Source organism: Carcharhinus amblyrhynchos, chromosome 2 (assembly GCF_965287045.1).
Source record: "Carcharhinus amblyrhynchos chromosome 2, sCarAmb.v2.hapA, whole genome shotgun sequence".
Classification (NCBI taxonomy): Eukaryota; Metazoa; Chordata; class Chondrichthyes; order Carcharhiniformes; family Carcharhinidae; genus Carcharhinus; species Carcharhinus amblyrhynchos.
In genome coordinates, this window is record NC_137325.1 from 19,378,981 (window position 1) to 19,405,640 (window position 26,660).

Sequence of the window (26,660 nt, forward strand, 5' to 3'; positions counted from 1 at the left end):
TTTCCTCTGGGCATTTCATTTTCGTTCCAGAGTCTGAAAGATGTGCTGGCTAGATTCATGCTCGATGCGTGTACCCAAACAGGTGCCAAAGTGTGGCAGCTAGGGGATTTTTCCACTGTAACTTCATTGCAGTGTTAACGTATGCTTACTTGTGACACTAATAAATGAACTTTAAACATTATTTATCAGCATCACAAGTAGCCTTACATTAACACTGCGATGTGACTGTGGGATAATTGGCATTCCTGTAATTGGTTAGTAAGGACGGGCATTTGAATGACGGGCCGAACGGTTGGCTTCTGTACTTTGCAATTCAGTGGGAACGATTTTTAAGAGGAGTCACACAGATGGTGCCCTCGTAAGATATCCTTGAACGTGTGTGTGTGCACATTGAAGCATTTGGGGAGGACTCAGCACTCGACTGATCGCGTCTACGAGAGTTTAAAGTGTCTGGAGCTCGGGATTCATAGGGAAGTCTTGCCTCCCACTTTTAAGTGCCGCTTGAGTGTGAGCTGCAGGTTTTTTTTTGAATGTGGTGTTAGTAAGAGAGGAACATAGGAGCCAGCCTGACTTCTCTGCTCCCAGTGACAGCACCTCCTGGAAACTCTAGAAAGGTTTAGTTGGGAGAGAGGGGGAGGAGAGCTTGCTTTGTAATTGCAGGATTGTTACACATTTGTCCACCCACCCCGGCAAAGGAGAGAATCGCAATAAAAACCCCAAATGCTTTTCTCGGAGTGGAAGCGAAGGAGAGACTATTAGCAATTGCTGAGAATGGGCAAGCTTCAGTCAAAACATGGTAGGTAAATGAAACCTCATTCCTCTCCCACACGTGGGATCCGTTCACATTTTTCTATAGTTATTTTTTTTGGGGGGGAGGAAGGAATGAGAAATTGAAAATCGCGACTGTTGCTAACTGTTTACATTTTATATTTTTTTTGTAACATTGGATTGAAACTGACAGCTTACAAGCGGAGAGAGAACCCTGAAGGTGAGATACTCTCTTTAAACTCAGACACTGATCAATGTGGATCATTTAAGTGTTAATTCTAACGACTTTATTCATTTGATTTCCCCCCCCCTTTTCCTTTTAAAATTGAGTTCTAATTTAATTTCCCCCCCCCCCCCACTTTACTCTGTTTCTTTGTTAGTATTATTTTGGGGGTTCTCACCGTTATTTTTCTTTGACCATCCTCCTCTTTTCCCTCCCCCCCACCACCCCGGACATGTGTTTTTGCAGGCGACAGTTTCGTGGTCAATGCCTACCTGAATCGAAGGGGTGTGGAGGAGTTTGAGCGGCAGAGGACATCAAACGGCGTCCTGGAGCCGGCGAAATTGCGCGGATACCGACCCTTCTCCACGGTAATTGACATGAACCCCAACCCCAACCCAGATACAACCATACATCCCAGGGAGGATACAGTGCACTGGGTACAGCCTCACACACAGTAAACATTCACCAGCATGCTCTTAGGTTATTCTCTCCAATGTTGTGCTTTGATTGTGTGTGTGTGTGTGTGTATATGTTTTTTTTAAGGAGAATTAAGTAACTGTCTTTTAAACCTGGAATGCCTGTCTGTCTTAGGAATGAGAAAGTCTGAGCTTGACCCTCCTCCCTACTTGCGTTGGGGTTTGATTCCGAGAGCTTTTTTTTCCCCCCCCTTCCCCATTCCCAATCTTGAGAACAGAGTAGCTGCAAGGTGGACTCAGGGATGTATTTCTTTCCATCTAGTTCCAACTGAGAAGAGTGCGAGAACATGGTAATCTTCCCGTCAGCTTCGTTTCAGTTCCACGCTCGGTTGTGTTAGAACATTTGATTACTTCCAATGGGGCGATCCATGGGAGCCCCCCCCTGGTCTATTACCAGTTAAATCCCAGTCGCCCAGAAATTCGACTGAGCTAACGAAATAGCAACTTTTAAGTGTCTCACCACATAATCATTTCAGATGTAGGGAAATCATTTAATCCGCAAGTTTTGTATGGCGTGCATGTCAAATTTCCTCCCCATGGTGTTTCCAGATCAAAGTAGTGTTGCACATTCTTGAAGGGCTGGGTGGTGTTTTAGAAGGCTTATGTTTTATAAGTGTTCAAACATGATTGAGTGATCTATTTTTCTGCTTTACAAAACTAAAGACATTTGGAGGGAAATGCATTTGGTTTTCCTCCACCCTGTGGGGTTGATAACTTTTTTCATCAGGATGGGAGGTACTGAGGGAAGATCAGCTCCCCAAGAAGAAAGTATTTGCCACACTCTCTCATCTTCAACCTCTCTCGCTCTGCCACCTTTTCAAATCCACCCTCTTTAGTTCTGCCTGTCTTGCAAGATCTGAGAGGCTGGCACAGTGGTTAGCACTGCTGCCTCACAGCGCCAGGGACCTGGCTTCGATTCCTGGCTTGGGTCACTGTCTGCGCGGAGTTTGCACGTTCTCTCAATGTCTGCGTGAGTTTCCTCCCAGTCTGAAAGACGTGCTGCTTAAGTGCGTTGGCCATGTTAAATTCTCCCTCGGTGTACCCCAACAGGCACCGGAGTGTGGCGACTAGAGAATTTTCACAGTAACTTCATTGCAGTGTTAATATAAGTCTACTCGTGACACTAATAAATAAACCAAGAGATGGCCAGTGATTTTAGAGGATAAAAAGTGGCTAAATATGCTCCAAAAAAGCCATAGGGAAGACACAGTGGGAGGGATTTTAGCAATGTCGATATCATTTGGTAGGTGCACATTGTGAATGGGCTGTTACAGCGAGGAGTAAACCTTTCTGAAAAGCTGCTTTTTTGAGAATGATGCTAACGGACTTTATGAAGTGTTGGTTCTGAGAACATTAATCCATGTGTTCATAATGTGAAAAGAGAATTGTTTGAATTGATTCTGATTGGAATGTCTTGCTTCATCATGTAGAAGCTGATGTACTGTAGCAAAAGTAATGGCATGGGGTGGGGTAGCGAAACCTGGTTAGTTAAGGATGGCTTGGCTCATTTGAAACTCAGTGTGAATGCACATTATTGTAGGACGGAACTGGCTGGACTTTTTTTTTGACATGATGTAATCAGCGATGTGTAATGGAGGGCAAGTAACATTTTCACGTGGATGAACATGAGGTTTTTGACTAAGATTTCAGCAAAGTATGATGGGTGTGTAAAAGTGACACTTAGTCCACTGAACTGTAAAAAGAAGTCTGGCAACAGATTTCCCTTTCCAGTTTAATTGAAAATGTTGGTGGGAGAACATCCTGAGATATTTCGTTTGGGGGTTTTAGAAGGGAGGAGTGAAAGTTCATTGGCACATTCTCCCAGTGTACAGAGCCTATACAATCACATAGGAATTGTAATGAAAAAAAAAGTCAACCAGTCCATATTGGGGATTATCCCCCACGGGAACAATTGTCCCTTATTCTGCACCCCTCTAACACACTTTCCTATCTAACCTATCCTTAAACATTGTCATGGTCTTTGATTCATTCATTACATCTGATGGCACATTTCACAGCTCGCTCTTGCACTCTCTCTCTCAAAAAAATATTTCTCCAGCTCTTTCTCATCTTCCGTTTTATTTTGTTTTAATCTACATCCCTCTTGTTCCAGACCCCTCAGCCACTGAAAGCTCTCTTTGTGTCCACTTCGTTCCATTGCTTCATAATTTTAAATATGTCCATCAAATAATTTCCGTGATCTGCTCCTATTCTAACAAACTTTTCCAGTCTTTCTTCCTAGTTCTGTGTCTTCATACCAGGCAGCATTGCAGTGAATTAGTCTATTGCCTCAGTACTCGTAATGTAGAGCCCCAAGCTGCCCACATTCTCTACTTTGATTTGGGGTTGGGGGGTTGTGGTTGTATGGCACAGTGGTTTGCACTGATGCCTTACAGTGCCAGGGACCCAGATTCGATTCCTGGCATGGGTCACTGTCTCTGTAGAATCTGCATGTTCTCCTCGTGTCTGCTTGGGTTTCCTCTGGGTGCTCCAGTTTCCTCCCACACTCCAAAGATGTACTGGCTAGGTGGATTGGCCATGCTAAGTTGTCCCTAGCCACCTCTTGAGTACATCCAATGTTTTGGCATCAACTACTTCCTGTGATAACGAATTCCATAGGCTCACCACTCTTTGGGTGAAGAAATGTCTCCTCACTCCGTCCTAAGTGATCCCTGAACCCTCAGACTGTGACCCCTAGTTCTGGATTCCTCCACCATCGGGAACATCTACTCTGTCTAGTCCTGTTAGAATTTTATAAGTCTGTATGAGATCTACCCCCCCTCATTCAGTTGAACTTAGCGAAAACAATCCTAACCTAGTCAATCTCTCCTTGTACATCAATTCTGCCATCCCTGGAATCAGCCTGGTAAACCTTTGCTGCATTCCCTCGAGAGCAAGAACATCCTTCCTCAGAAAAGGAGACCAAAACTGCACATAATACTCTAGCTGAGGCCTCACCATGGCCCTGTATAATTGCAACAACACATCCCTGCTCCTGTACTCAACCTCTCGCAATGAAGGCCAATGTGCCATTTGCTTTCTTTGCACCTGCATGCTTCCCTTCACTGTCACCTTAATAGCAGCAAGGAGCATGTTGCCATTTTTTTAACTCTTCTGACGGGAAACCAACGATGGCTGTCATCCATGGCTCAATTGGTAATGCACTCATCTTGGGAGCAGAAGGTTGTGTGTTCCAATGCTATTCCAGAAACTTGAGCACAAAATCCAGTTTGCAACACTGAGGGAGTGCTGCACCTCCCTAGTCAAAGTGTAGTCTTCTAGTTGGGAGGAATGTAGTCTTCCAAGTGGGATGTTTAACTGAAATCCCATCTGCCCCCTCCGGTAGATGGAAAAGAGCCTATGACATGTGCACTATTTGAAGGAGCCTTTTGCTGGTGTCCCTCAACTCAACACCTAAAAACTTAGATGATTCTGCCATTTATCACATTGTTGGGCCTTTCTTTATAGGCAGTAGTGTACTTCAGAAGTGGACTAGTTGTGGGCAAATTGGCACAGCAAGTTTCTGCAAACAGCAATCTGATAACCAGGTAGTTATCTTTAACAATGGCTGAGGGAAAATATTGGCTAGGCCAATTTTGTGTTTTATAGTTGACTACATCAGTTATAATTTCTATGAAGAACAGAGGCATATAGGGGGTGAAAACAAAAATGAGAAAGAGAAGAAAACAGGAAAGAAGATAAATATTTATGGGTGAGATACAGAAACCAGAAACAAAATGAAAGAAACTCAAATAAAACCATTGCTATCTTGGGTCTTGTTAGTTTTGAAAACATTAAAACAAACTCTGTGTGTACTTCTGCAGGAAAATGCAACAGGACTTTCATAAGAAAGAGAGCTCATGTGGTATTTCTGTTAGTGTGTATAAAGGAGAAATCTTATCAGTACCTCCTGATTTGGCTTTCTTTAGAAATACGTTAATTCTCAGATCTAGTTTGAGTTTCGGTTTTGGATTAGGATTTGAACCGAAAGTTTGTAATAATCAAAATAATTGGAATTTCCACCTGGGAGTTTTCAAAAATTTTCATGCAGTTTTAAACTGGCTCCAAGAAAACTGTTTTACTCCTAGTTGGTGTAAACTGCATTTGATTCATGTCCATGGTCCTTTTGCCTCAACCTAGGATGCATTCTATCTGGATAAAGTGACTTATCCACTTACAAGTTCTACCAGTCTTTCTAGAACTTCCTTTATGTTTTACTTTGCCCAGTATCCTGACAATTTCCTTATTGGCTGTATCTTTGGCAAAGTTCTCTTTAAATATCAATGCAAGGTATTCATCTAATATCTCAGCCATATCCATTGCTTCCACCAATAGCTCTCCACTGTGGCTCTTAACTGTTCTGGCTGCTCCTCTGACAACCTTCTGCTCTCTTTTCTCCAGCTGCTACCATATCACCAATTTTATTTCTTTTCAAAATCATAGAACCTGCTCCTTTGCAAATGTTTTCACCATTCCCTGTTGTAGATCTCCTCCAATCAAGCTACTGCCTTGCCCATGATCGTACGATGAAGGGCAGAAGGTGGCCATTCGGCCCATCAAATCTGCTGCACCATTCAAAGTGATCACGATTGATCTGATAATCCTGAACTCCACTTTCCTGCCCTATCTTCATAACCCTTAATTCCTTTTACTGATTAAAGATCTGTCTATCTCAGCCTTGAATAGACTTCAACGACCCAGTCTCCACAAAGCTCTGCGGTAAAGAATTCCACGCAAGTACTGTCCTTTCGGAGGAGACATGGTACTACTCTGTGATATGTGCGACTAGTCGCAAGAGTTAAAATGGCATTGGCTAAACATGCTCCTTGCTGCTGTTCGATGATGCATGGGACTCGGGTACTTGTCATCTTATCTTCATCATCACAGACTGCTTCACTTTCCTCTGATGCCTCCCCTCTTCAATGCACCTTGATGATCAGGATATTGCTCTTTCTAGGTTCTCCTCATGCTTGACACAAAATAATTGCTTCCAGACAATGTCTCCCCTTTCAGCATGATCCTTAATGGACCAATCCCTGTTTTCTTTTCCCTCTGCATTAGTTAATTATTAGACGTATAAGATGATGAATGGGATGGATAGGATAGAGGTGGAAAGACTCTTCCCACTCAAAAAAGACAATAGGACTAGGGGGCACAGCCTCAAGATAAAAGGGGGGCGGTTTAGAACAGAGTTGAGGAGGAACTTCTTCACTCAAAGGGTGGTGAATCTCTGGAATTCTCTGCCCGTTGAAGTGGTGGAGGCTGCCTCGCTAAATATTTTTAAGACGCGGGTTGATGGGTTTTTGATAGGAGAGGGGATTAAGGGTTATGGGGAGAGGGCGGGAAAGTGGAACTGAGCAGCGACAGATCAGCCATGATCTTATTGAATGGCGGGGCAGGCTCGAAGGGCTGGATGGCCTACTCCTGCTCCTATTTCTTATGTTCTTATTATGTTCTTATGTTAATACATTAGGCGATCTTGTCCTTGTCCACCCTGCGGCCAGTAAGTACAGAGATCTTAGCGTTCCTGTCAAAGCTCCATTCACTGCAGTGGGACCGGAGAATCCCAGCAGGGGTATGAGGGCAGAGATTTTTGGTGATTCTCTTCCATCAGTCTGCTCTCCCAGTTGCCTGGGATATCAGAAACTGAATGAATCAGACATTCTGTTAGCTTAAGCAATCCTGTATGTGTACTTCTGACCTTGTTTTCGGTAACCTCTGGCTTTGCCCCCAGCTGAATTCTGAGGTCCACAGGCCACAGGCTTTTCTTCAGCTTCCTTCACTACTCTCAGCCTTTTGGGAAATTGCCTCACTGGGGGCACAGATGTGTTTGACTCATTGCTGTGAAGAATCTAGACAACTTGGCCTTGAGGCTCTACATCTCAAATGGTGTTTTAGCCAGCCTCCACTCCCAACATGTTTAATCATCAAAAACTGCAGCCTGTATACTCGCCCACACTGTGTCTCCTTCGCTCTGTCTGATATAAGTCCCACTGGCTCTCTGTGCCTCAATGAGTTCCTCTGGCCCAATCTTGCCTTTTCCCACTTGAGCCTGCATCACACATGGAGCATCTGCCCCTTTGCTTCCTCAACAACTAGCTATTCTTTGTCCTCCTCCCTTCACTCCACAATTTGTGGTTGCTCATAAAGCCTTTGTGTCTTATCCCAACTCTTGCGTGACAGCGGGAGGTTGCCTGTGTCTTTGAACTCTTGCCTTAAGTTGGTGAAAGAAAGCCTTTGACACACCAACTGTAAGAGGGCTCCAGTCAAACAACAGCTTGGGCCTACTTTTAAATCTGTATGCAGACAACATCCTCTCGTGATTTAATTAAATCAGAACAAACATTCATCAATATTGAAACAAGCTGAAGACGCATGTCAACAAATGTGATCAGTCCCATTAAATGGGACTTGTTGGCTTCCCCAACATTGATACCTTTCTCAATTTGCATAATTAAGCAGTGAAGAAGCTGACATTTCTGTAGCTGAACTATTCCTTTGAGAAATGTAATCCTTGCATGTTAATTCTAGAAAAAAAATACAAATTTAAACAAAATCTCAAGGGTAATGAACTTATTTGTGGGTACAATTCCCACGATCAAAACTACTATCAGCCTAGCGTTCCTCCCTCACTGTTAGCCATGGCTCAGTCATGGCACACTCCCCTCCATGTCAGATGGTTGTGGATTTAACACCTCCCGTCAGAGATTTTTAAACACAAAATCTAAGCTGACAATCCCAGTGCAGTACTGAGGGATCTCATGACACTATTTTGGAGAAGAATAGAGTGATTTCTCTGGAGCCCAAGCTAATATTTATCTCTTTGAGCGGAACCACTGAAGCATGATGATCTGGGTATTTGTCACATTGCTGTTTGTGGGATTTGACTGTGCATTAACTGGTTATTGCATTTCCTACATGACAACAGTGACTATATTTCTATAATACTTCATTGGCTGTGAAATGCTTTGGAATTGTGAAAGGTACAACACAAATCAAAGTCTTTCTTTCACTGCCAGTTTGGAAATCAGAGTTTTACTTTCCAAACTGTTCTTGAATTCAAATTTATCATCTGAATATCGAAGTGTGTCTGTGAAAGGGAGAACACTGGGATTTGGGAATCGGTGAACATTTCCTGCTGGGGGAACATGCTCAGTTTAATTCCCAAATGTAACCTGCAGTGGATGAGGGCACTTGTAACTCCTCAGTACAACTTTTAATCTTTTGAGCAGAGCTTCAGTTGAACCTCTGTTACGGGCAGCCTGGTGGTACAGTGGTTAGCACTGCTGCTCACAGCGGTCGGGACCCGGGTTCGATTCCCGGCTTGGGTCACTGTTTGTGTGGAGTTTGCGCATTCTCCTCCTGTCTGCATGGGTTTCCTCCGGGTGCTCCAGCTTCCTCCCCAGTCCAAAGGTGTGCAGGTTAGGTAGATTGGCCATGCTGAATTGCCCCTTCATATCAGCTAGGGTAAATGCATAAGCTTATGATAATATGGCCTGGGTGGGATTGTGGTGGGTGCAGACTCAATGCGCCGAATGGCTGCCTCCAGCACTGTAGGATTTTATTATTTTGGAATTATTGCTGATGTTTTCCTGAGATTTTTACCTTTTTACATTTGTTAGAGTGCAAAATATTTTTGTATATGAATAAATAAGGCTGATGGTGATTCCTGAAGAAATTTAAGCTTCCATGTCTGAATATTATTTTTGCTTTCACAATTAAGATGTCTTGTGTCCCTGTGTGATCAGCTTTTTTAATGATGTAACTTGGTCAGATATTGATTTGATAATTTTCCACATGTGGTCTACTGCATTGTGAGCAGGAATTTTGCAATATTTTATGGGCCTGTATTTTTATATTTGCCCATCTCAAGATCCTGTGGTAGCGTGTAATATGTATAGGAGTAGAATTAGGCCCTTCGGCCCATCGAGTCTGCTCTGCCATTCAGTCACGGCTGATATCTCCTCATCCCCATTTTCCTGACTTCTCTCCATAACCCTTCAACCCATTACCAGTTAAAAATCTGACTAACTCCTCCTTGAATTTACTCACTGTCCCAGCATCCACCACACTTTTTTTGGGGAGTGAAATTCACAAAATTGGTGGCACAGTGATTGACACTGCTGCCTCTCAGCGCCAGGGATCCAGGTTTGATTCCGGCCTTGGTCACTATCTGTGTGGAATTTGCACTTCCTCCCTGTGTCTGCGTGGGTTTCCTCCCACAGTCCAAACGTGTGGGTTAGATTGATTGGCCATGCCAAAATTGACCCTACTGTCAGGAGGATTAGCAGGGTAAATATGTGGGTTACGAGAATAGGGCCTGGGTGGGATTGTGGTTGATACAGACTTGATGGGCTGAATGGTGGCCTCCTGTATAGTAGGGATTCTGAGATTCACAATCTCTTGGGAGAAATAGTTTCTCCTCAGCTCTGTTTTAAATTTGCTAACCTTTATCTCAAAACTATGGCCTCTTGTTCTAGAATGCTGCATCAGTGGAAGCATCCACTCCACGTCTACTTTATTTATACCTTTTTATCATCTCGAATACTTCAATTTGATCTCCCCTCGTTCTTCTAAATTCCAGAGAGTATAGGCCTAAATTGTTCAATCTCTCTTCATAAGACAAACCCCTCAGCTTTGGAATCCATCCAATAAACTTCCCCTGAACTGCCTTTACATCTTTCCTCAAATAAGGAGGCCAAAACTGTGCACAATACTCCAGGTGCGGTCTCACCAATGCCTTGTATAATTGCCACAATACTTCCTTACCTTTTATATTCTATTCCTTTAGCTATAAATGCCAACATTCTGTTCTCTTTTATTATCTGCTGTACCTGCATGCTAGTTTTAAAGAACAAAAACAGCCTGGGAAACAGGCCCTTCGGCCCAACGAGCCCGTGCCACCATCTTAGCACCACCAGTCCCCCCCCCCCTTCCACCCATGACCCTTATCTAATGTTTTATGGCCATCCACATTGAGGGAAACTAATTTAGGGACAATTTATTACTGCCAATCAGCCTAATAGCACATCTTTGGGGTGCGGGAGGAAACCGGAGCACCCGGAGAAAACCCACGCAAGCACGGGGAGAATGCGCAAACTCCCACAGACACCGGCCCAAATCCATGTGTCTGCACAGCAATCAGTGATAGTCACTGAGCTGTCGTCTTGCCCAGTATCTGGTCCAGTTTAAGCACACACTAACAACATGAAGCGCTAGGCCAATCTCGAACAACCAAGAGCAGCCCAAGTTTTCTGTGACTCATGAGGACACCCAGATCCCTCTGCATCAGGGCACCCTGAAGTCTCTCCCCAGTTAGATAATAAGTTGCCTTCCCATTTTTGCAACCAAAACGCATGACCTCACACTCGTGCCAAGTTGCAATTGGCTGGAGATGATTCATGTTGCTGTATCAGAGATTCCTGGGTCCCAAGTATGAAGGAAAGAATTGTATAGCACCTTTCGCAGCCTCCAGATGTCCCAACGTGCTTAGGAAGCAGTGGTATCGGAATACAGAAAATGCAGCAACCAGTTTAAGGCCCCACAAACAGCACTGAGATGAAATGGTATAACTGTCTTTAATAAGGTTTGTTATGGGAGCAACATGGGTCAGGGCACTGGGGGAAATCCCTCCTACTCTTTGAAATGCTCTAGTGCCGAGGGACGTTTTGCACCCACCTGAGTGAGAGGCCTCAGGCTGTTTAGTACCTCATCTTGGAATATGGAAACAGGAGTAGGCCACTTAGTCCCTCAGGCCTACTCTGTTTTCAGTGAGATCCTAACTAATCTGCAACCTAACTCTACCCTCCTTTCCACCATATCCCTTAATACATTTGGCTAAAGCTAAAAATCTTATCAATCTGAGTTTTAAAAGGAACAATTTATCTGGTATCAGTTGCCAACTTGTGAAAGTGAGTTCCAAGCATCATTTGAAAGACTCTGTTCCTGACACTGCAACACTTTCTCAGTACCTCAATCTGCATTTTAGGCTCTAGTTTCTGGAATGGGACTTGAACCCGTAACCTTCTGACTCTCTTGATTTTTTGTTAAGGTGACCAATCAGCCCTGATCTTATTAAATGCCCGTGGAATAGGCCTCAGTCCTGTTCCTATGACTTGAACAGTGCTGACAAAACCATTTTGTTTTGGTCATGAATTGCACTGTATTCAAATTGATTTCTGTAGATTGTAGTTCCTTCTGTATAGAACAGATAACCTTGCATTAGTTCACTGGAGTTGTGGTACATTAGAATCATAGAACAGAATCACTACAGTGCAGAAAGAGGCCATTTGACCCATCGAGTCTGCACCAATTCTCTGACAGAGCATCTTACCCCTATCCCTGCAACCCCTTATTTACCCTGCTAATTGATTGTTTAGAAGTTTTGTTTTAGATTGAACCAGGGCAGAACTTACTCAGTTAACAGTAGGGTGTTGGGGAGAGTTAAAAAACAGAGGTCTAGGGGTACATGTTCATAGGTCCTTGAATGTGGAGTCACAGGTGGACAAAGTGGTGAAGAAGGCATTCAGCATGCTTGGTTTCATCAGTCAGAACATTGAATACAGGAGTTGGGACATCTTGTTGAAATTGTACAAGACATTGGTAAGGCCATACTTGGAATACTGTGTGCAGTTCTGGCCACCCCATTATAGAAAGGATATTAGTAAACTAGAAAGAGTGCAGAGAAGATTTGCTAGTATGCTAAGGGGACTTGATGGATTGAGTTATAAAGACAGACTGGATAGACTGTGGCTCCTTTCTCTGGAGTGTAGGAGGCTGAGGGGTGACTTTATAAAAGTCTATAAAATAATGAGGGGCACAGATAAGGTAGATAGTCATATCTTTTCCCAAAGATAGGGGAGTCTAAAACTAGAGGGCATAGGTTTTAGGTGAGAGGGGAAAGATACAAAAATGTCCAGGGGGGCAATTTTTTCAGAGTGGTGAGTGTCTGGAGCAAGCTGCGAAAGGTAGTAGTAGAGGCAGGTACAATATTGTCTTTTAAGAAGCATTTAGATAATCACGTGGATAAGATGGGTATAGAGGCATATGGGCCAAATGTGAGCAATTGGGATTAGCTTAGGGGCTTAAAAAAAAGGGTGGCATGGACAAGTTGGGCCAAAGGGCCTGTTTCCATGCTGTAAGCCTCAATGACTCTAATCCCCCTAACCTACACATCTTTGGTCCCTTTAGCATGGCCAATCCACATAATCTGCGCACCTTTGAGGATGCCAGAGGAAACCCACATGGCCATAGGCAGAATGTGTAGACTCCACACAATCAGTCACCCAAGGCTGGAATTGAGCTCTGGTCCTGGGTGCCTACAGTAAAAAGTCTGACAACACCAGGTTTAAGTCCAACCAATTTTACTTGATAGTAAACTCACTATCTTTCGGGGTTAGTCACCTGACGAAGGGACTAACCCCGAAAGCTAGTGAGTGTACTATCAAATAAAATCGGTTGGACTTAAACCTGGTGTTGTCAGACTTTTTACTGTGCTTACCCCAGTCCAACGCTGGCATATCCACATCCTGGGTGCCTAACCACTGTGCCACCATGCTTCCCCTGGTTGTCCCATCACCAGTGAAGAACATGTGCTGTCTATTTAGAACTGGAGATGTCAAGCCCACTGAATATTTACATTTGGGCCTTGTTTCCTTCTGTTATTGGAGCCTGGGAACAATGGAGGGAGTCAGTTCATGACACCCGGTCCCCTGTAAGCCTGAAGAAAAATTCTGTCCAGTGCATTGCATTTGTGTGTGTTTCTTGGTTACTTTCTCTGATCCCTTGGCATCATTCCACATGGTTTGTCTGCAGTTCGGGAAAATAATTACTGCTGCAAAGTTGTCATTTTAATCTTCCTCATTCTGCAAAAGGCCTGCTCTGAATCCCCTCTTTGTCTCGGATGACTGTGCAGGTGGGAGGCATAATATGGGCTGCTTAAATGCCAATATCATCAGTGTTCATGACAGTTACTTCATAAATACCGTGGCTTGTTGTAACCCTCCAGATGTGAAAGCATTTGCCTTTAATCAACTCGTGAATCTTGCAATGTAACATTCTTCTTTTCTTCCCTCGCTTCTCCCCGCCTCCACCCCTTTTGAGCTGCATCTTCAACATATTGTTTGGAAAGCTTTGAAACAAATATGGAAAAGACGTGTTTGTTCTGCCCCCTCGCTGCCACCGCAATGGTTAATGTGTTAATATTGTTAAGGAGTGGTAGTACAGTGACTTTATTAGGATATATTTGAGAAGGGGATGAGGGTGTTTTTCTCAAGCTGTCGGGTAATTGGATTCCACAGCTGCTTCACATAAACATCAAAGAGCCCCGAGAGAAGAATTATTCCAGGTTACTCCATCACTTGAATGACAGTGCCTGGCCCAGAACCATCTGCTCCACCTTCTCATGCAGAAAGTTTGTGGAGTTTAAATTAAAAAAAGGCTTGGAGTTGGGTGGAGGAGAAACTTGTATGTTTCCTTTGCAGGATTAGTCTTCCTCTGTGTTCGCCTCTCATACTTTTTTTAAAAATTATTTTGAAAGAGATTTTTGTGTTTGAAAATTCCCCAGCTCCGTCATTATTGCAATTCAGAAAGGCAATTAACATTTACTGATCGTGATTGTTCAAGAAAACAGCTTTTTAAAGGTAATTTTGTTCTCGAAAGTTTGAAGTGCAAATGCGAAAAAGCTGAAAGTGTACAGTTACCGTGCTACGCAATCTTCCATGACTAATGTCTATGAGGATGCAATGGTTATATCATTGGGTTTCAATAGTTTGAGAACTTGAATTCATTTTATTTTTTATAGTGTGGAAGTTGGTATCATTTTCATGAAACTCTCTATAGGAAAGAGAACCTGCCATTCTTATCTGAACTATTTACGACTCTAGACAGCAATGTGCTTGACTCTTAACTGCCCTCGGGAGATGGTCTACCGCGGTGGCACTGTGGTTAGCACTGCTGCCTCACAGCACCAGGGACCCAGGTTTGATTCTCTCGTTCTGCCACCTTTCTTTTCAAACCCACCCCACTTTAGTTTTGCCTATCTTAGAGGATTGGTAAGGCTGGCATTGTGGTTAGCACTGCTGCTTCACAGCGCCAAGGAGCCAGGCTCGAGTCCCAGCTCAGGTCACTTTCTGTGTGGGGCCTGCACATTCTTCCCATGTCTGCGTGGGTTTCCTCTGCATGCTCCTGTTTCCTCCCACAATCCCAAAGACGTGCTGGTTAGGTGCGTTGGCCATGCTAAATTCTCCCTCAGTGTACCCCTACTGGCGCTGGAATGTGGCAACTAGGGGATCTTCCAGTAACTTCATTGCAGTGTTAAAGTAAGCCAATTTGTGACACTAATTAAACTCAAAACTACTCTGCTGTATGGAACCTGTTAAACCGGTTAGGGTAACTAATGTCAGCCATACCCAAATCAAGTTCCATTTTCTTATTTCAAAGAATAAAACGTAGCGTTTGAGCTCGAGTAAAATGTAATGTGACCCTCTAAAGAAAATGTTTTGGCCCAATAGCTCATCTTGTGTTTGTGTTTATTGACGTGTGTTGCACTTCTGCAGAGTATTGACATATTTGAATATTATAGTGTTTGGAATTGATTTACTGCCTGAATTTGCTCTGAAATTGCACCAACTTGAAGTGAATTGAATCAGTTGTTTGCCCAGTTTTAATAAGACAATTAGCTGTATTCAGAGATTGAGATGGTGGTGCTTGTGTTTTTGGGATCAGATGTGAAGCTCGAAGCATTTTTCAATCGATAGCCATCGCTTTGGTTTGAAGCACCAGCTATGATGCCAGTGCCAAGAAGTTGGTGTCATTTCGCTTCAGTTTCATGCACATTTTTAAAAGATTAAACAGAATTTCACTTTCATGACACTGTTTCTTGACCCTCATGTAGTCCCAGTAAAATTCACTGTCACTGGAGCACCTTCTGAAGTATAGTCGTTGTTGCAATATAGTGCAATAGCCGATTGAGATAAATCACCTAATGAGGGAAAAATGTCGGCTAGGACACGAGGAAAATGTTCTAATGGCACAAAAGGAGGCCGTTAGACCATTCAGCCCATCATATTTGTTGAGTGTCTGCAAGTGCAATGGACCTAATCCCACCCTCCAAATTCTTTGCTTTTTCCTCAAAATAGTGCCCATGGAATCTTTTACATCCACCTGAGACAACAGATGGGGGCCTCCGATATTATGACAGCAACTCTCTTGAACGCACATCGATTGAGATTTTGTCTAGTTGAGTTGATGGCTTTTTGATTCTGAATCAAGCCTGCCTCCTCACTGACACCTTTGTCAGTGTTTCATATCCTCACCATCGTTTGGATAGGTAATCAGATGTGCCAGCTAGGGCTCGGTCCATCGCGTTCTTCCCTGTAGAGCCGCAAGGTTACAGTTTCAAGCTCCACTCTAGGACTTGAACAGAAATATCTAGGCCGACTTTCCCAGTAGAAATGTTGAGGGTGTGCTGCACTATTGCAAGTACCATCTTTTGCATGAGAGGTTAAATTGATGTCATTTCCCACCCCCCAACCACCATCTATTATCTCTGTTGGGCTGAAAAGATCCTATGGCACTCTACTGAAGACAAACAAAAGAGTTTATTTCGCTAGATTTTAATCAATAAGACAGCAAAGGGTTATGAAGATGAAGTAGGAGAATGCTGCTGAGGATTATTGTATCGGAACAGTCATCTGCTCACTGAATAGTGGAACAGACTCAATGGGCCAAGTGGCCTGCTTTAGCTCCTATGTCTTATGGTTTTTATAGTTTTAACCAGTGTCCAGGCTGTTCCTTGCACCAACACCTCAAAAGCAGATTTCCTCGTTATTATCACCTTGCTGTTTAGGGAAGGTTGAGTGTAGATTGGCTGTGTTTCCTACAATATGCCCAATGATTAACTTCTAAAGATATCTGATTGGCTGTGAAGCACTTTTGGGGTTTCCAGTGATCATGAAAGCATGATGTAAATATCTCTTTTAGTTGAGTGATATACTAATCAGGTGTCTTTCAGTTTATTGAGAATTGAGGCTGATATTTTCTTACTGACGTTGCCACAGACTCCAAAGGGTTGGGATTTTCTCTGTGTGGGAGCACGTACCGGGATGTTTTTGGTGTGCAGCCCATGAATAGTTAAAGCTAACAGGTTAGAGAGTGGTGAGGAGCTTGGCTGTAGTATTGGCTCCAGGCAAATTAGACGTTTATAATCTTTCCCCTCTCAAATCTGGGGCTGGGAAAGTGGATCTGTGGATTTTACAGTATGTTGCAATCCCCCCTCTCGTTGATTGTTGCTTCATAACCACAATCTCAATATCTTCAACGTGCAGAAACTACTTTCTGATTCTGTGGGTAGCAAACTCGCCTCTTGAGTCAGAAGGTTGGGGATCCAAGTACCACTCCAGAGACGCTGACACTCCAGTGCCACTGTCAAGGTGCCAGCTATTGAATGAGGTGTTAAATCCAGCCATTGTCTGCTCTTTCTGGAGTGAATATAAAAGATCCCATGGAACTATTTTTAAGCAGAGTTGTCCCTGATGTCCCAACCAATATATCCCTCAATCAAAGAAATATTTCTGATCATCACTTTGCTTCTTGGGAGAGCTTGATTTATGCACATTTTTGACTTGATTTACTATTGTTACGTGTATTAGTATACAGTGTCTGTATAGTGCGCAAGAAATAATACTTTTCAAAAGATACCTTTCACAGAGAAGAAAAGGAGACCGTACAGAATGTAATGCTACACCCTAACTATTACTGTAGAGAAAGATTAACTTAAAGCAAGGTAGGTCCATTCAAAAGTCTGATGGCAGCAGCAAGTAGCTGTTCTTGAGTTGATTGGTACATGACCACAGACTTTTGCATCTTTTTCCCAACAGAAGAAGATGGAAGAGAGGATGTCTGGGGTGCATGGGGTCCTTAGTTATGCTGGCTGCTTTTCCAAGGTAGCGGGAAGTGTAGATAGAGTTAATGGATGGGAGGCTAGTTTGAGTGATAGACAGGGCTTTGTTCATGACCCTTTATAGTTCCTTGTGGTCTTGGACAGATCAGGAACCACACCAAGCTGTGATACAACAGGAAAGAATGCTTTCTATGGTGTATCTGTAAAAGTTGTCAAGAGTCGTAGAGGAGATGCCAAATTTCCTTAGTCTTCTGAGAAAGTAGAAGCATTGATGGGCTTTCTTAACTATGGCATCAGCTTGGAGGGACCAGGACCGATTGATGACCCGGATACTGAAACACTTGACGCTGTTGACCATTTCTACTTGTCCCCATCGATGTAGATAGCAGCATGTTCTCCACTACGGAAATTAGCTGTTGCATTTCTGCTTTACAACAGATCCCTGCCTTGCAACCCTTTTTCAAAAGTTGCTGCATTAGCTGAAACGTGTTATGGAATGTCCAGAAATGTGAAAGGTACTTCAGAAATGCAAGCATATCAGTCGTTCAGTTCTAATGAATGACAAATGATATCATTTAAGTGAGAATTTTTTTAAGTATAGCTCCTATCAAATCTAAAGAGTCGGGGTTAGGCTAAATTCTCTATACTCTGGTCTTGTGATGCAGTGAATAGCATCCTTGAAACTCTGGATTCAAGTGCCACTTCAGGAGTTGATGGCCAAGGAAGGTGCATTCATAATGTGGCCAAACATGTTGGCAATCAACCTGCCAATTCTTCCACAGTACACGCTAATGGCAGGTGGGAAGAGCAGGGAGGGACTCCTGGTCAGCTGTGTGATGGCAAGAATGTTGGCACCTCTAACATCACTACCCTACCTCAAGACTACAACATCCACGTAAAAGTGCACAGTGCCACTGCACCTTTTGGGCTCCGAGTAAATTGTAACATCTCTCCAACACCATCATTCTGGTCGCTGCTGATTTGGGGAACAGGGCTAAGACCCCATCCTTCTAAATCAGAGGCAAGTAGATTACTATGAGCCAGTGGTATTTCTGTCTAGGTGTAAATTCCCTGCAAAATCTGAGGACACAGGAACAACTTTTTTCTTCCCTGCTGTCATCAGACTTTTGACTGGACCTACCTTTGTATTACGTTGAACTTTCTCTATACCCTAACTATGATTGTAACACTATATCCTGCACCCTCTCCTTTCCTTCTCCCCAATGTATTCTGTGACTGATATGTTTTGTCTGTATGGCGCGCAAATAACGATGGGCCCGAAACCAGAAAATCCCACCCCGAGGTCAAGAGACTTTTCCATGGTCTGTCCCTCACCTGCTCCGATTACCATGGCGGTTGGATGGTAAAATCCTGGCCAATGCTTTTCACTGTGTCCCAATAGACATGACAATAATAACAAATTTACAATGGCAACTTCATAATTGCGGACCATATTTTGGTCTCAACTTCCCATGACGACTGCTGCTGCATAAACTGTCATTTTAAAACTCTCCACTTCCATGGTACAGGACGTTTCCGCGTTACATTGTGATGTATCCAGATGCATTGGTTTTGAAGAGCTGAGATAGGACATCACTTGGCACAAGCCCCTGTCTGTACACAAGACCTTTTGTTTGGATTTTTTAAATCTGATCTTTGCAAATATCCCTGCTGGCATAAGTCATACACCTTGCCAAATTCAAATCTTTCATCTCTCTCTCTCTCTCTCTCTCTCTCTCTGCGTCTCTGAGATTTTCAATATTGCCCTTTTTGGAATGCAATAGAGTTTTAACGTGTGATGCGATGGTGTTTAACATTGGAAAACCTTCTCCTTCCAATTCAATGTTTGGAATCGACCAAATATAAATGTAAGTCGGCAAACTAAGCTAATTTGACCTGATCATATTTACCAGAGTTAAACTAAAGCTTTTATCCAGTGACGGCAAAAGAAACTGGTAGAGTGAGTTTTGTTTTTCTCTCTGCATACAGTTGTCATTGCACTGTTTGTGAGGGTGTGGGAGCTAATGTAGGTCTGGATTTATTGCAACCCATTGTGGTAGAAAACATGACAACCAGGCCCACTGATCTCTGGGGCCCTGTGACCATCCTGGCTCCCTGGTGGGTGCAATGCCACCGCTCCCTGTGAGTGGTTGACAGCTTGTGGCAAGCAGGACTCTTGCCCATTGAGGCCTCGATGTTAGGCCCTCGCCATAAAATGTTCCCTGCCGGTTCTCTCTCCCGAGACTCCCAATGGATCGACAAAATCCATTGGGGTAGCACAATGGTTAGCACTGCTGCCTCGTAGCACCAGGGACCTGGGTTCAATTCTGGGCTTGGGTCACTGACTGTGTGGAGTTTGCACGTTCTCCCCGCGTCTGCGTAGATTTCCTCAGGCTGACCTGGTTTTCTCCCACTGTCCAAAAATGTGCAGTTTAGGTTGATTGGCCACGATAAATTAACTCTAGTGTCAGGGGGATTAGCAGTGTAAATATGAGGGATTATGGGAATAGGGCCTAGGTGGGATTGTGGTTGGTGCAGACTCGATGAGTCGAATGGCCTCCTTCTGCACTGTAGGGGTTCTGTGAAAATCCTGACCACGATTTCAAAAGGCAGTCTGGCGAATACTTCAACAGAAAAGGAAAGAACAAGAGAACCTGTCTAATTGGACAGGTATGATGGACCAATGTGTAACGACTGGCGTGCATTCAAACTGATGCAAAAATATTTACTCGTCAGGTAATTTGAGGGGAGGGCGTGCTGGGAGGGTAAGGAGAGAGGGGGGGGAAGAAAGCTTCAGCAGCAGACTAATTGGTGGCCAATATATCCAGACATTTGGATGTGGGGGGGATCGCCTAGAAAATTGAATAAATCCTTTTATATGGGTGTGCAGTTGACTCGATTTTTTTTTTTGGCTTTATATACAGTGAGCTGATCTAGTGCAGCTGAGCCAGACTTGGGAAGAACCTATCTTTGGTAAATGCCATAAACAAATTGCCAGTGCCTTCCTGAAGAATCATCGAATCCCAACAATGCAGGAAGAGGCCATTCAGCCCATCGAACCTGCATCGGCAACAATCCCACCCAGGCCCTATCCTTGAACTCCATATATCTACCCTGCTGATCCCCGAACACTAAAGGGCAACTTTAGCATGGCCAGTCAACCTAACCTGCACATCTTTGGATGAATTCTCATTCTTGACTGTCCTTTTTGAGGGTCAGCATTGCAGCCTGACATTTCACATGCTCCCTGCCCTTTTTTAAAAAGGATAAAGTACTGGCAAGCATTCTTCCAGCAGAAGTTCATGCTTGGGAAGGGCTTGAAAGATGTAGTGAAAGCAAACCTGAAGGATGAAGCTGGGATTGGAAGTTTGCCAGCACTGATCAGCCCAGATTGCAGCATAGACACCCACTTGGCGCAAAGGGGGTTTTGCCATTTTCACCTCCTCAGAATCGACATTCCTTCTTGCAGTGTGCTGTTTTTGATTTTGATTTTATTATTATCACACGTATTGGTATACTGTGAGAAGTATTGTTTCTTGTGTGCTGTACAAATAAAGCATACCATTCATAGAGAAGGAAAGGAGAGAGTGCAAAATGTAGTGTTACAGTCATAGCTAGGGCGTAGAGAAAGATCAACTTGGTGTGAGTAGGTCCGTTCAGTGGCAGCAGGGAAGAAGCTGCTCTTGAGTCGGTTGGTGCATGATCTTTTTCCTGACAGAAGAAGGTGGAAGAGAGTATATCTGGGGTGTGTGGAGTCCTTAATTATGCTGGCCACTTTTCTGAATGAGCGGGAATTGTAGACAGAGTCAATGGATGGGAGGCTGATTTGAGTGATGGATTGGGCTACATTCACGACCTTTTGTAGTTTCTTGCAATCTTGAGCAGAGCAGGAGCCATACCAAGCTGTGATACATCCAGAAAGAATGCTTTCTATGGTGCATCTGTAAAAGTTGATGAGATACCTTTAGAGGTGAAGCTTGATTTGCATGCAGGGGGGAGTGGTCAGCTTTATATTCTCCCTTGCTTTCTTAAGTAGGCTGTAAGGGGTATTACCAAGCTGGTTCATTGCGGAGGTCTTGCTGGAAATCGATTTAATATCACTCTAGATTCTGGAGGTTTGGTAACCAATGGCCATGGAGGGAATATATATTCATATTATAATACTTTGACAGTCTCAACCCTATATTTTCCTGTCATCTAGGCCCCTACCAATTAACTATGTGAAAAGTAGCTCATGCAACTCTTTCCTAGATCAATTCAATCCAAAACAAATCCAACAAATGATCATCTCCAGTAACTAATCCCGAATTTTAAAATCTTTTTCTAAGTAGGTTGGGCAATATTTCAGTGGGACTGACTTTTGCAGAGCTGGGCTGTCCTTGTTGGAACAGCAGCCCTCATAGAATCCCTACAGTACAAAAAAAGGGTGTTTTGTCCCTCAAGCCTGCACTGACAACTATACCACTCCAGCCGTATACCTGTAACCTTTACCCTGCTAATCCCCCTGACACCAAGGTGCAAATTGCCATGGCCAGTCCACCTAACCTGCATATTTTTGAAAGGAAACTGGAGCACCCGGAGGAAACCCACACAGAGACGGGGAGAACATTCAAACTCCACATGGTCACCCAAGGCTGGAATTGAACCTGAGTCCCTGGCACGGTGAGGCAGCAGTGCTAACCACAGTGCCACCATGCTGCAATACACTGCAAAAATGAATGCACAGTGAATTAAGTTGGATCCCCTGCCAAATTTCACATTTTCGAGCATTGTTCCATCCTGCAGGAGAGGATATCGATGAATGACTAAAATCCTCAGGTCCAGTAGTGCTTGCTATCAATAGCCAGTGATCCATGCTAATAGACCATGCCAGTTTCTGGCTAAGTCAAAGAAGACACCCCACCCCATGTTCACTTCATTGCAAAAGGGAGCTAGGCAATGCCCTCTGTGGGCTGACTTTCAAGTGACTTCAAGGACTCTGACAAATCTTCCTGTAACTGCGAAGGTCACATCAATAAGCTTCTGGGGAATAAGATCCATCCCGGCCTGGCTGGAGACATGCCAGGTCAGCCAGTCTACAACTCATGTTCTAAATAAAGCAACTGAACTGATTCCACGTTTGCCGGGGAAATGCCTTCAACTGTTTCCCAGCAGAAAGGTGACACCAGTGAAAGAGGGCATACAATTTATCCCACCTGGCAGGCTTCCCAAGTGCCCAGGCCATTATCGAAAGAACAAACACAACCTAGCGTTTGTGTATCCTCTTTCGTGACCTCAGCGTCCCGGGACGGTTTTAGCCAACACAATACTTTCGAAGTACCGTTGCCTGTTTCTCCTGTAGGTTAATGTGGCCGTCCGATTATACACTGCAAAATGGGAAATGAGTTTAAAGACCTGATAATTGGTTTTGGCAGTGTTTGGTTGAAGGATAAAGGATGACAACGCTACCTGATCTCTCCTGCTCTGTTCTCAAAAGCACCACACAGTTGTTAGTGTTTGCCCGAACAGGCAGACTGGAAAGCCCATCTGTTTACACACCTTTTGGCTGTGCTGACAGTGTTAAGTGGACACGATGTTAATACAGTGACCCTGGGCCTTCCGAGCGGTCTCACTATCTTGTGTTCAGGCGTGTGACTGTTTTGCCCAACACCCACTGAAACAATAGCCTTAACGTCTGGGTTTCAGATGTTGCAATCCAAACTGTGAAATTGTCTTTCGGGCGCCTCTTGATGCATGCTTCTCCTATCTTTCATTGTCTTGAAATACTTGTTCAAACAAGATTTGGAATCATATAAAAAGAGAGGAGCAGGAATCAGTTATTCAGCCCTTCGAGCCTGGTCTGCCATTCACTGTGATCATGACTGATCCTCTATCTCAGTTATTCTATCTTTCCTACTAAAGTGGATAATTTCACGCTTAGTGGCACAGTGGTTAGCACTGCTGCCTCACAGCGCCAAGGACCCGGGTTCAATTCCAGCCTTGAGGGACTGTGGAATTTACACGTTCTCTCCGTGTCTCTGTGGCTTTCCTGTGGGTGCTCTGGCTTCCTCCCACAGTCCAAAGATGTGTAGGTTAGGTGGATTGGTCATGGTAAATGCTCAGGGTTATGGGGATAGGGCAGAAGTGTGGACTGCTCTTTCTTAGAACATTTTGGTACAGACTCGATGAGCTGCATTGTCTCCTCAGTCACTGTAGGGATTCTTTGGTCATCTGCCATGTATTTGCCCATTTGGTCAACTTGTCTCAATCACCTGGAAGCTTCTTAACATCCTTCTCACCACTCATTCCCACAAAAATTTTGTGTTGTCAGCAAAAGTGGAAATGTTGCGTTTGGTTCCCTCATCCAAACCATTGCCATGAGATAATTTTAGATACGAATTGTTTTATTTTTGCTTGCAGCGGGCAAATATAAAAAGTAAATGGTCCATTTAAGATTGAGGTGAGGAGGAATTTCTTCACTCAGAGGCTGGTGAATCTTGAGAATTCCCTGTCTGAGGAATGTGAAGCTCAATCATTAAGCATATTCAAAACAGAAATAGATTTCTAGACCCCAATGACATCAAGAGGTAGATGATCAGCCATGATCTAATTGAATGATAGAGCAGACTCGAGGGGCTGAGTGGCCTCCTCCTGTTCCCATATTCCTACTCCAAGCACATTCCGTTTAACTTGATTTCTTTCTCTTCCTGGGGAAGGTGATGACCTAGTGGTATTATTGCTAAATTATTAATCCAGAAACTCAGCTAACGTTCTGGGAATCTGGGTTGGAATCCCACCGCAGCAGATGGTGGAATTTGAATTCAATTTAAAAAAAAAGTGACTCCAGAGTCACTGCAATGTGGTGGACTCTCAAATGTCCTTGGGCAACTAGGGACGGGCAATAAATGCTGGCCAGCCAGCAACGCCCACATACCACGAATGAATAAAATAAATCATTTTTTATTACTGTCACAAGTAGGCTTACATTAACACTGCAATGACGTTACTGTGAAAATCCCCTAGTCGGCACACTCTGGTGCCAGTTCAGGTACACTGAGGGAGAATTTAGCATGGCCAATACACTTAACCAGCTCATCTTTCGAACTGAGAGAGGAAACTAGAGCACCTGGAGGAAACCCAAATAGACATGCAGATTTTGTAGTATAAAACCGGATCCCTCTGTTTTCAGGTTTGAATTATTGTGCCGCAGCTCAGTTTCTTGTTTAAAACCCTCGCTGATTTTTTTTTTTCCCTCCCTCACCTCACCTTGTTCCCCTATTTTTAAGTGTTACCAATCTGGGGTACGGCTGTGGCACTGACATTCCAGTCAGTGATTCATTAGTTTAGACTTGTCGGTAAAAGTAGCAAACTTTCCACTCCTTTTGGGGTGTAGTTTTGAAGAGAACATCTGTTCTCAAGATGAGGAGCGTCCAATCTGATTAATGGATCTAGGATGACTCCATTGACCCTCATAGCTTCAACTGTGATACATATTCCACAAACTGAGTCCATCTGGCTTTAATAAGCCTCATCAGTGCTTGCATGCCTGCTGGCTTTTTTTTTTGTTTAATATAAAACCTGTGTGAATGTACTCTATATTAAAGTACAACACTAGACTATAACCCCATCCCCCAAGTCAGTTCAACAAAGGGAAAGCAAATGATCTAAATGTCAGAGTACAGCAGCTGGAACCACATCTGGCTGCTCACTGTCTGGTCTTATCTCATCTTTGTGGGAGCCTGGCACGTGTGGTATGGTGACATCCTGTAATCATAGAAATCCTACAGTGCAGAAAGAGGCCATCGGCCCATTGAGTCTGCACTGACCACAATCCCAGCCAGGCCCTACCCTCATATCCCTACATATTTACCCACTAATCCCTCTAACCTACACATCTCAGGACACTAAGGGTGATTTTTACCATGGCCAATCAACTTAACTCGCACATCTTTGGACTGTGGGAGGAAACCGGAGCACCCGGAGGAAACCCACGCAGACACGAGGAGAATGTGCAAACTCCACACAGACAGTGACCCGAGCCGGGAATTGAATCCAGGCCCCTGGAGTTGTGAAGCAGCAGTGCTAACTACTGTGCTGCCCGTAAAGAAGCTGCTGCTTTGCCAGTTACTGGGCATCCCATCTAGTTAACCAACCATTTGTACTCCAGTAAGCCATACATTTGCAATGCGAGTTCTATTTATTATTGACAATCTTCCCAGTAAGAAGTCTCACAACACCAGGTTAAAGTCCAACAGGTTTATTTGGAATCATGAGCTTTTGGAGCACTGCTCCTTCATCAGGTGAGTAGCTCATGATTCCAGATAAACCTGTTGGACTTTAACCTGGTGGTGTGAGATTACTTGCTGTGCCCACCCCAGTCCAATGCCAGTATCTCCACATCATGGGTACCCTTCTTAGTCCAGGTGAGCTGCGTCACAATGCCGTGAGGCAATGTTATATGGAACTTGTTCCTAAGACTTGATGACCCCGAAAGTGCCACTTTCTCTATACTTCCATGAACCATTGCTGTGACGTTGTACCCTCGTTGTTGTTGTAGGCTATTCCAAACTGATTCAAAGGATGCTGTGGCATATTTGCTAATCCTGTTTAGAAGGCAATCTTTGCACCAATTTCACACCTCCAGTGTAGGCATTTGTTACAGGTTAGATTCTTCCCTCTTCAAGTGGGGCAGCCCTTAGTAGCCAACTGGCCTCTGAATTAGAAGATTGTTCATTCGAGACCTACCCAGAGACTTGAATATGTATTCACGGGGCTGTACAGCAGGATGTGCAGTCTGTGGGATGAGGCGGATGTATCATAAAATCCCTATGGCACAGAAGGAGGTCAGATGGCCCAGCAACCCTGCACTGACTCCAGTGTAAAAGAGTCCATGGAACTATTTCAAGAAAAGTAGGACAATTCTCTTTGGTGTCCTGTCCAAAATTTATCCCATAACCAACACCATTTGAGACAAAAATATCTGGTCGTTAGTGTCTTATTTTCTGATTTGTATTTGGTGAATGTTTAGTATAACCATCCTGGTTCCTTAGTTACAGTTCCTAACTTGCTAAATTAGTTTTGCATTTGCATTAATGGGGACATATGTTGATAATTTCATTTGTCCTGAATTCATAGAATCCCACAATGCAGAAGGAAGCCATTTGGCCACAACCCCACCTAGGGCCTACCCACATAACCCCATGCATTTACCCTAGCTAGTCCCTTGTCACTAAAGGGCAATTTATCATGGCCAATCTACCTAACCTGCACACTTTTGGACTGCGGGAGAAAACCCACACAGACACAAGGGGAA

General features: G+C 43.8%; 1 protein-coding gene across 2 annotated transcripts in view; it reads left to right on the forward strand.

Moving 5' to 3' along the window:
* Positions 1 to 455: 455 nt before the first annotated feature.
* The window catches only part of nkd2b (NKD inhibitor of WNT signaling pathway 2b), a 125,186-nt gene continuing 98,981 nt past the window's right edge, over positions 456 to 26,660 (forward strand). For both annotated transcript variants that reach the window (XM_080203174.1, XM_080203175.1), the window contains exons 1-3: positions 456 to 796; positions 962 to 988; positions 1,238 to 1,359. In XM_080203174.1, the coding sequence (XP_080059300.1) occupies positions 772 to 796; positions 962 to 988; positions 1,238 to 1,359 (174 nt within the window). In that variant the 5' untranslated portion in view covers positions 456 to 771. The remainder of the gene's footprint in view (positions 797 to 961; positions 989 to 1,237; positions 1,360 to 26,660) is intronic.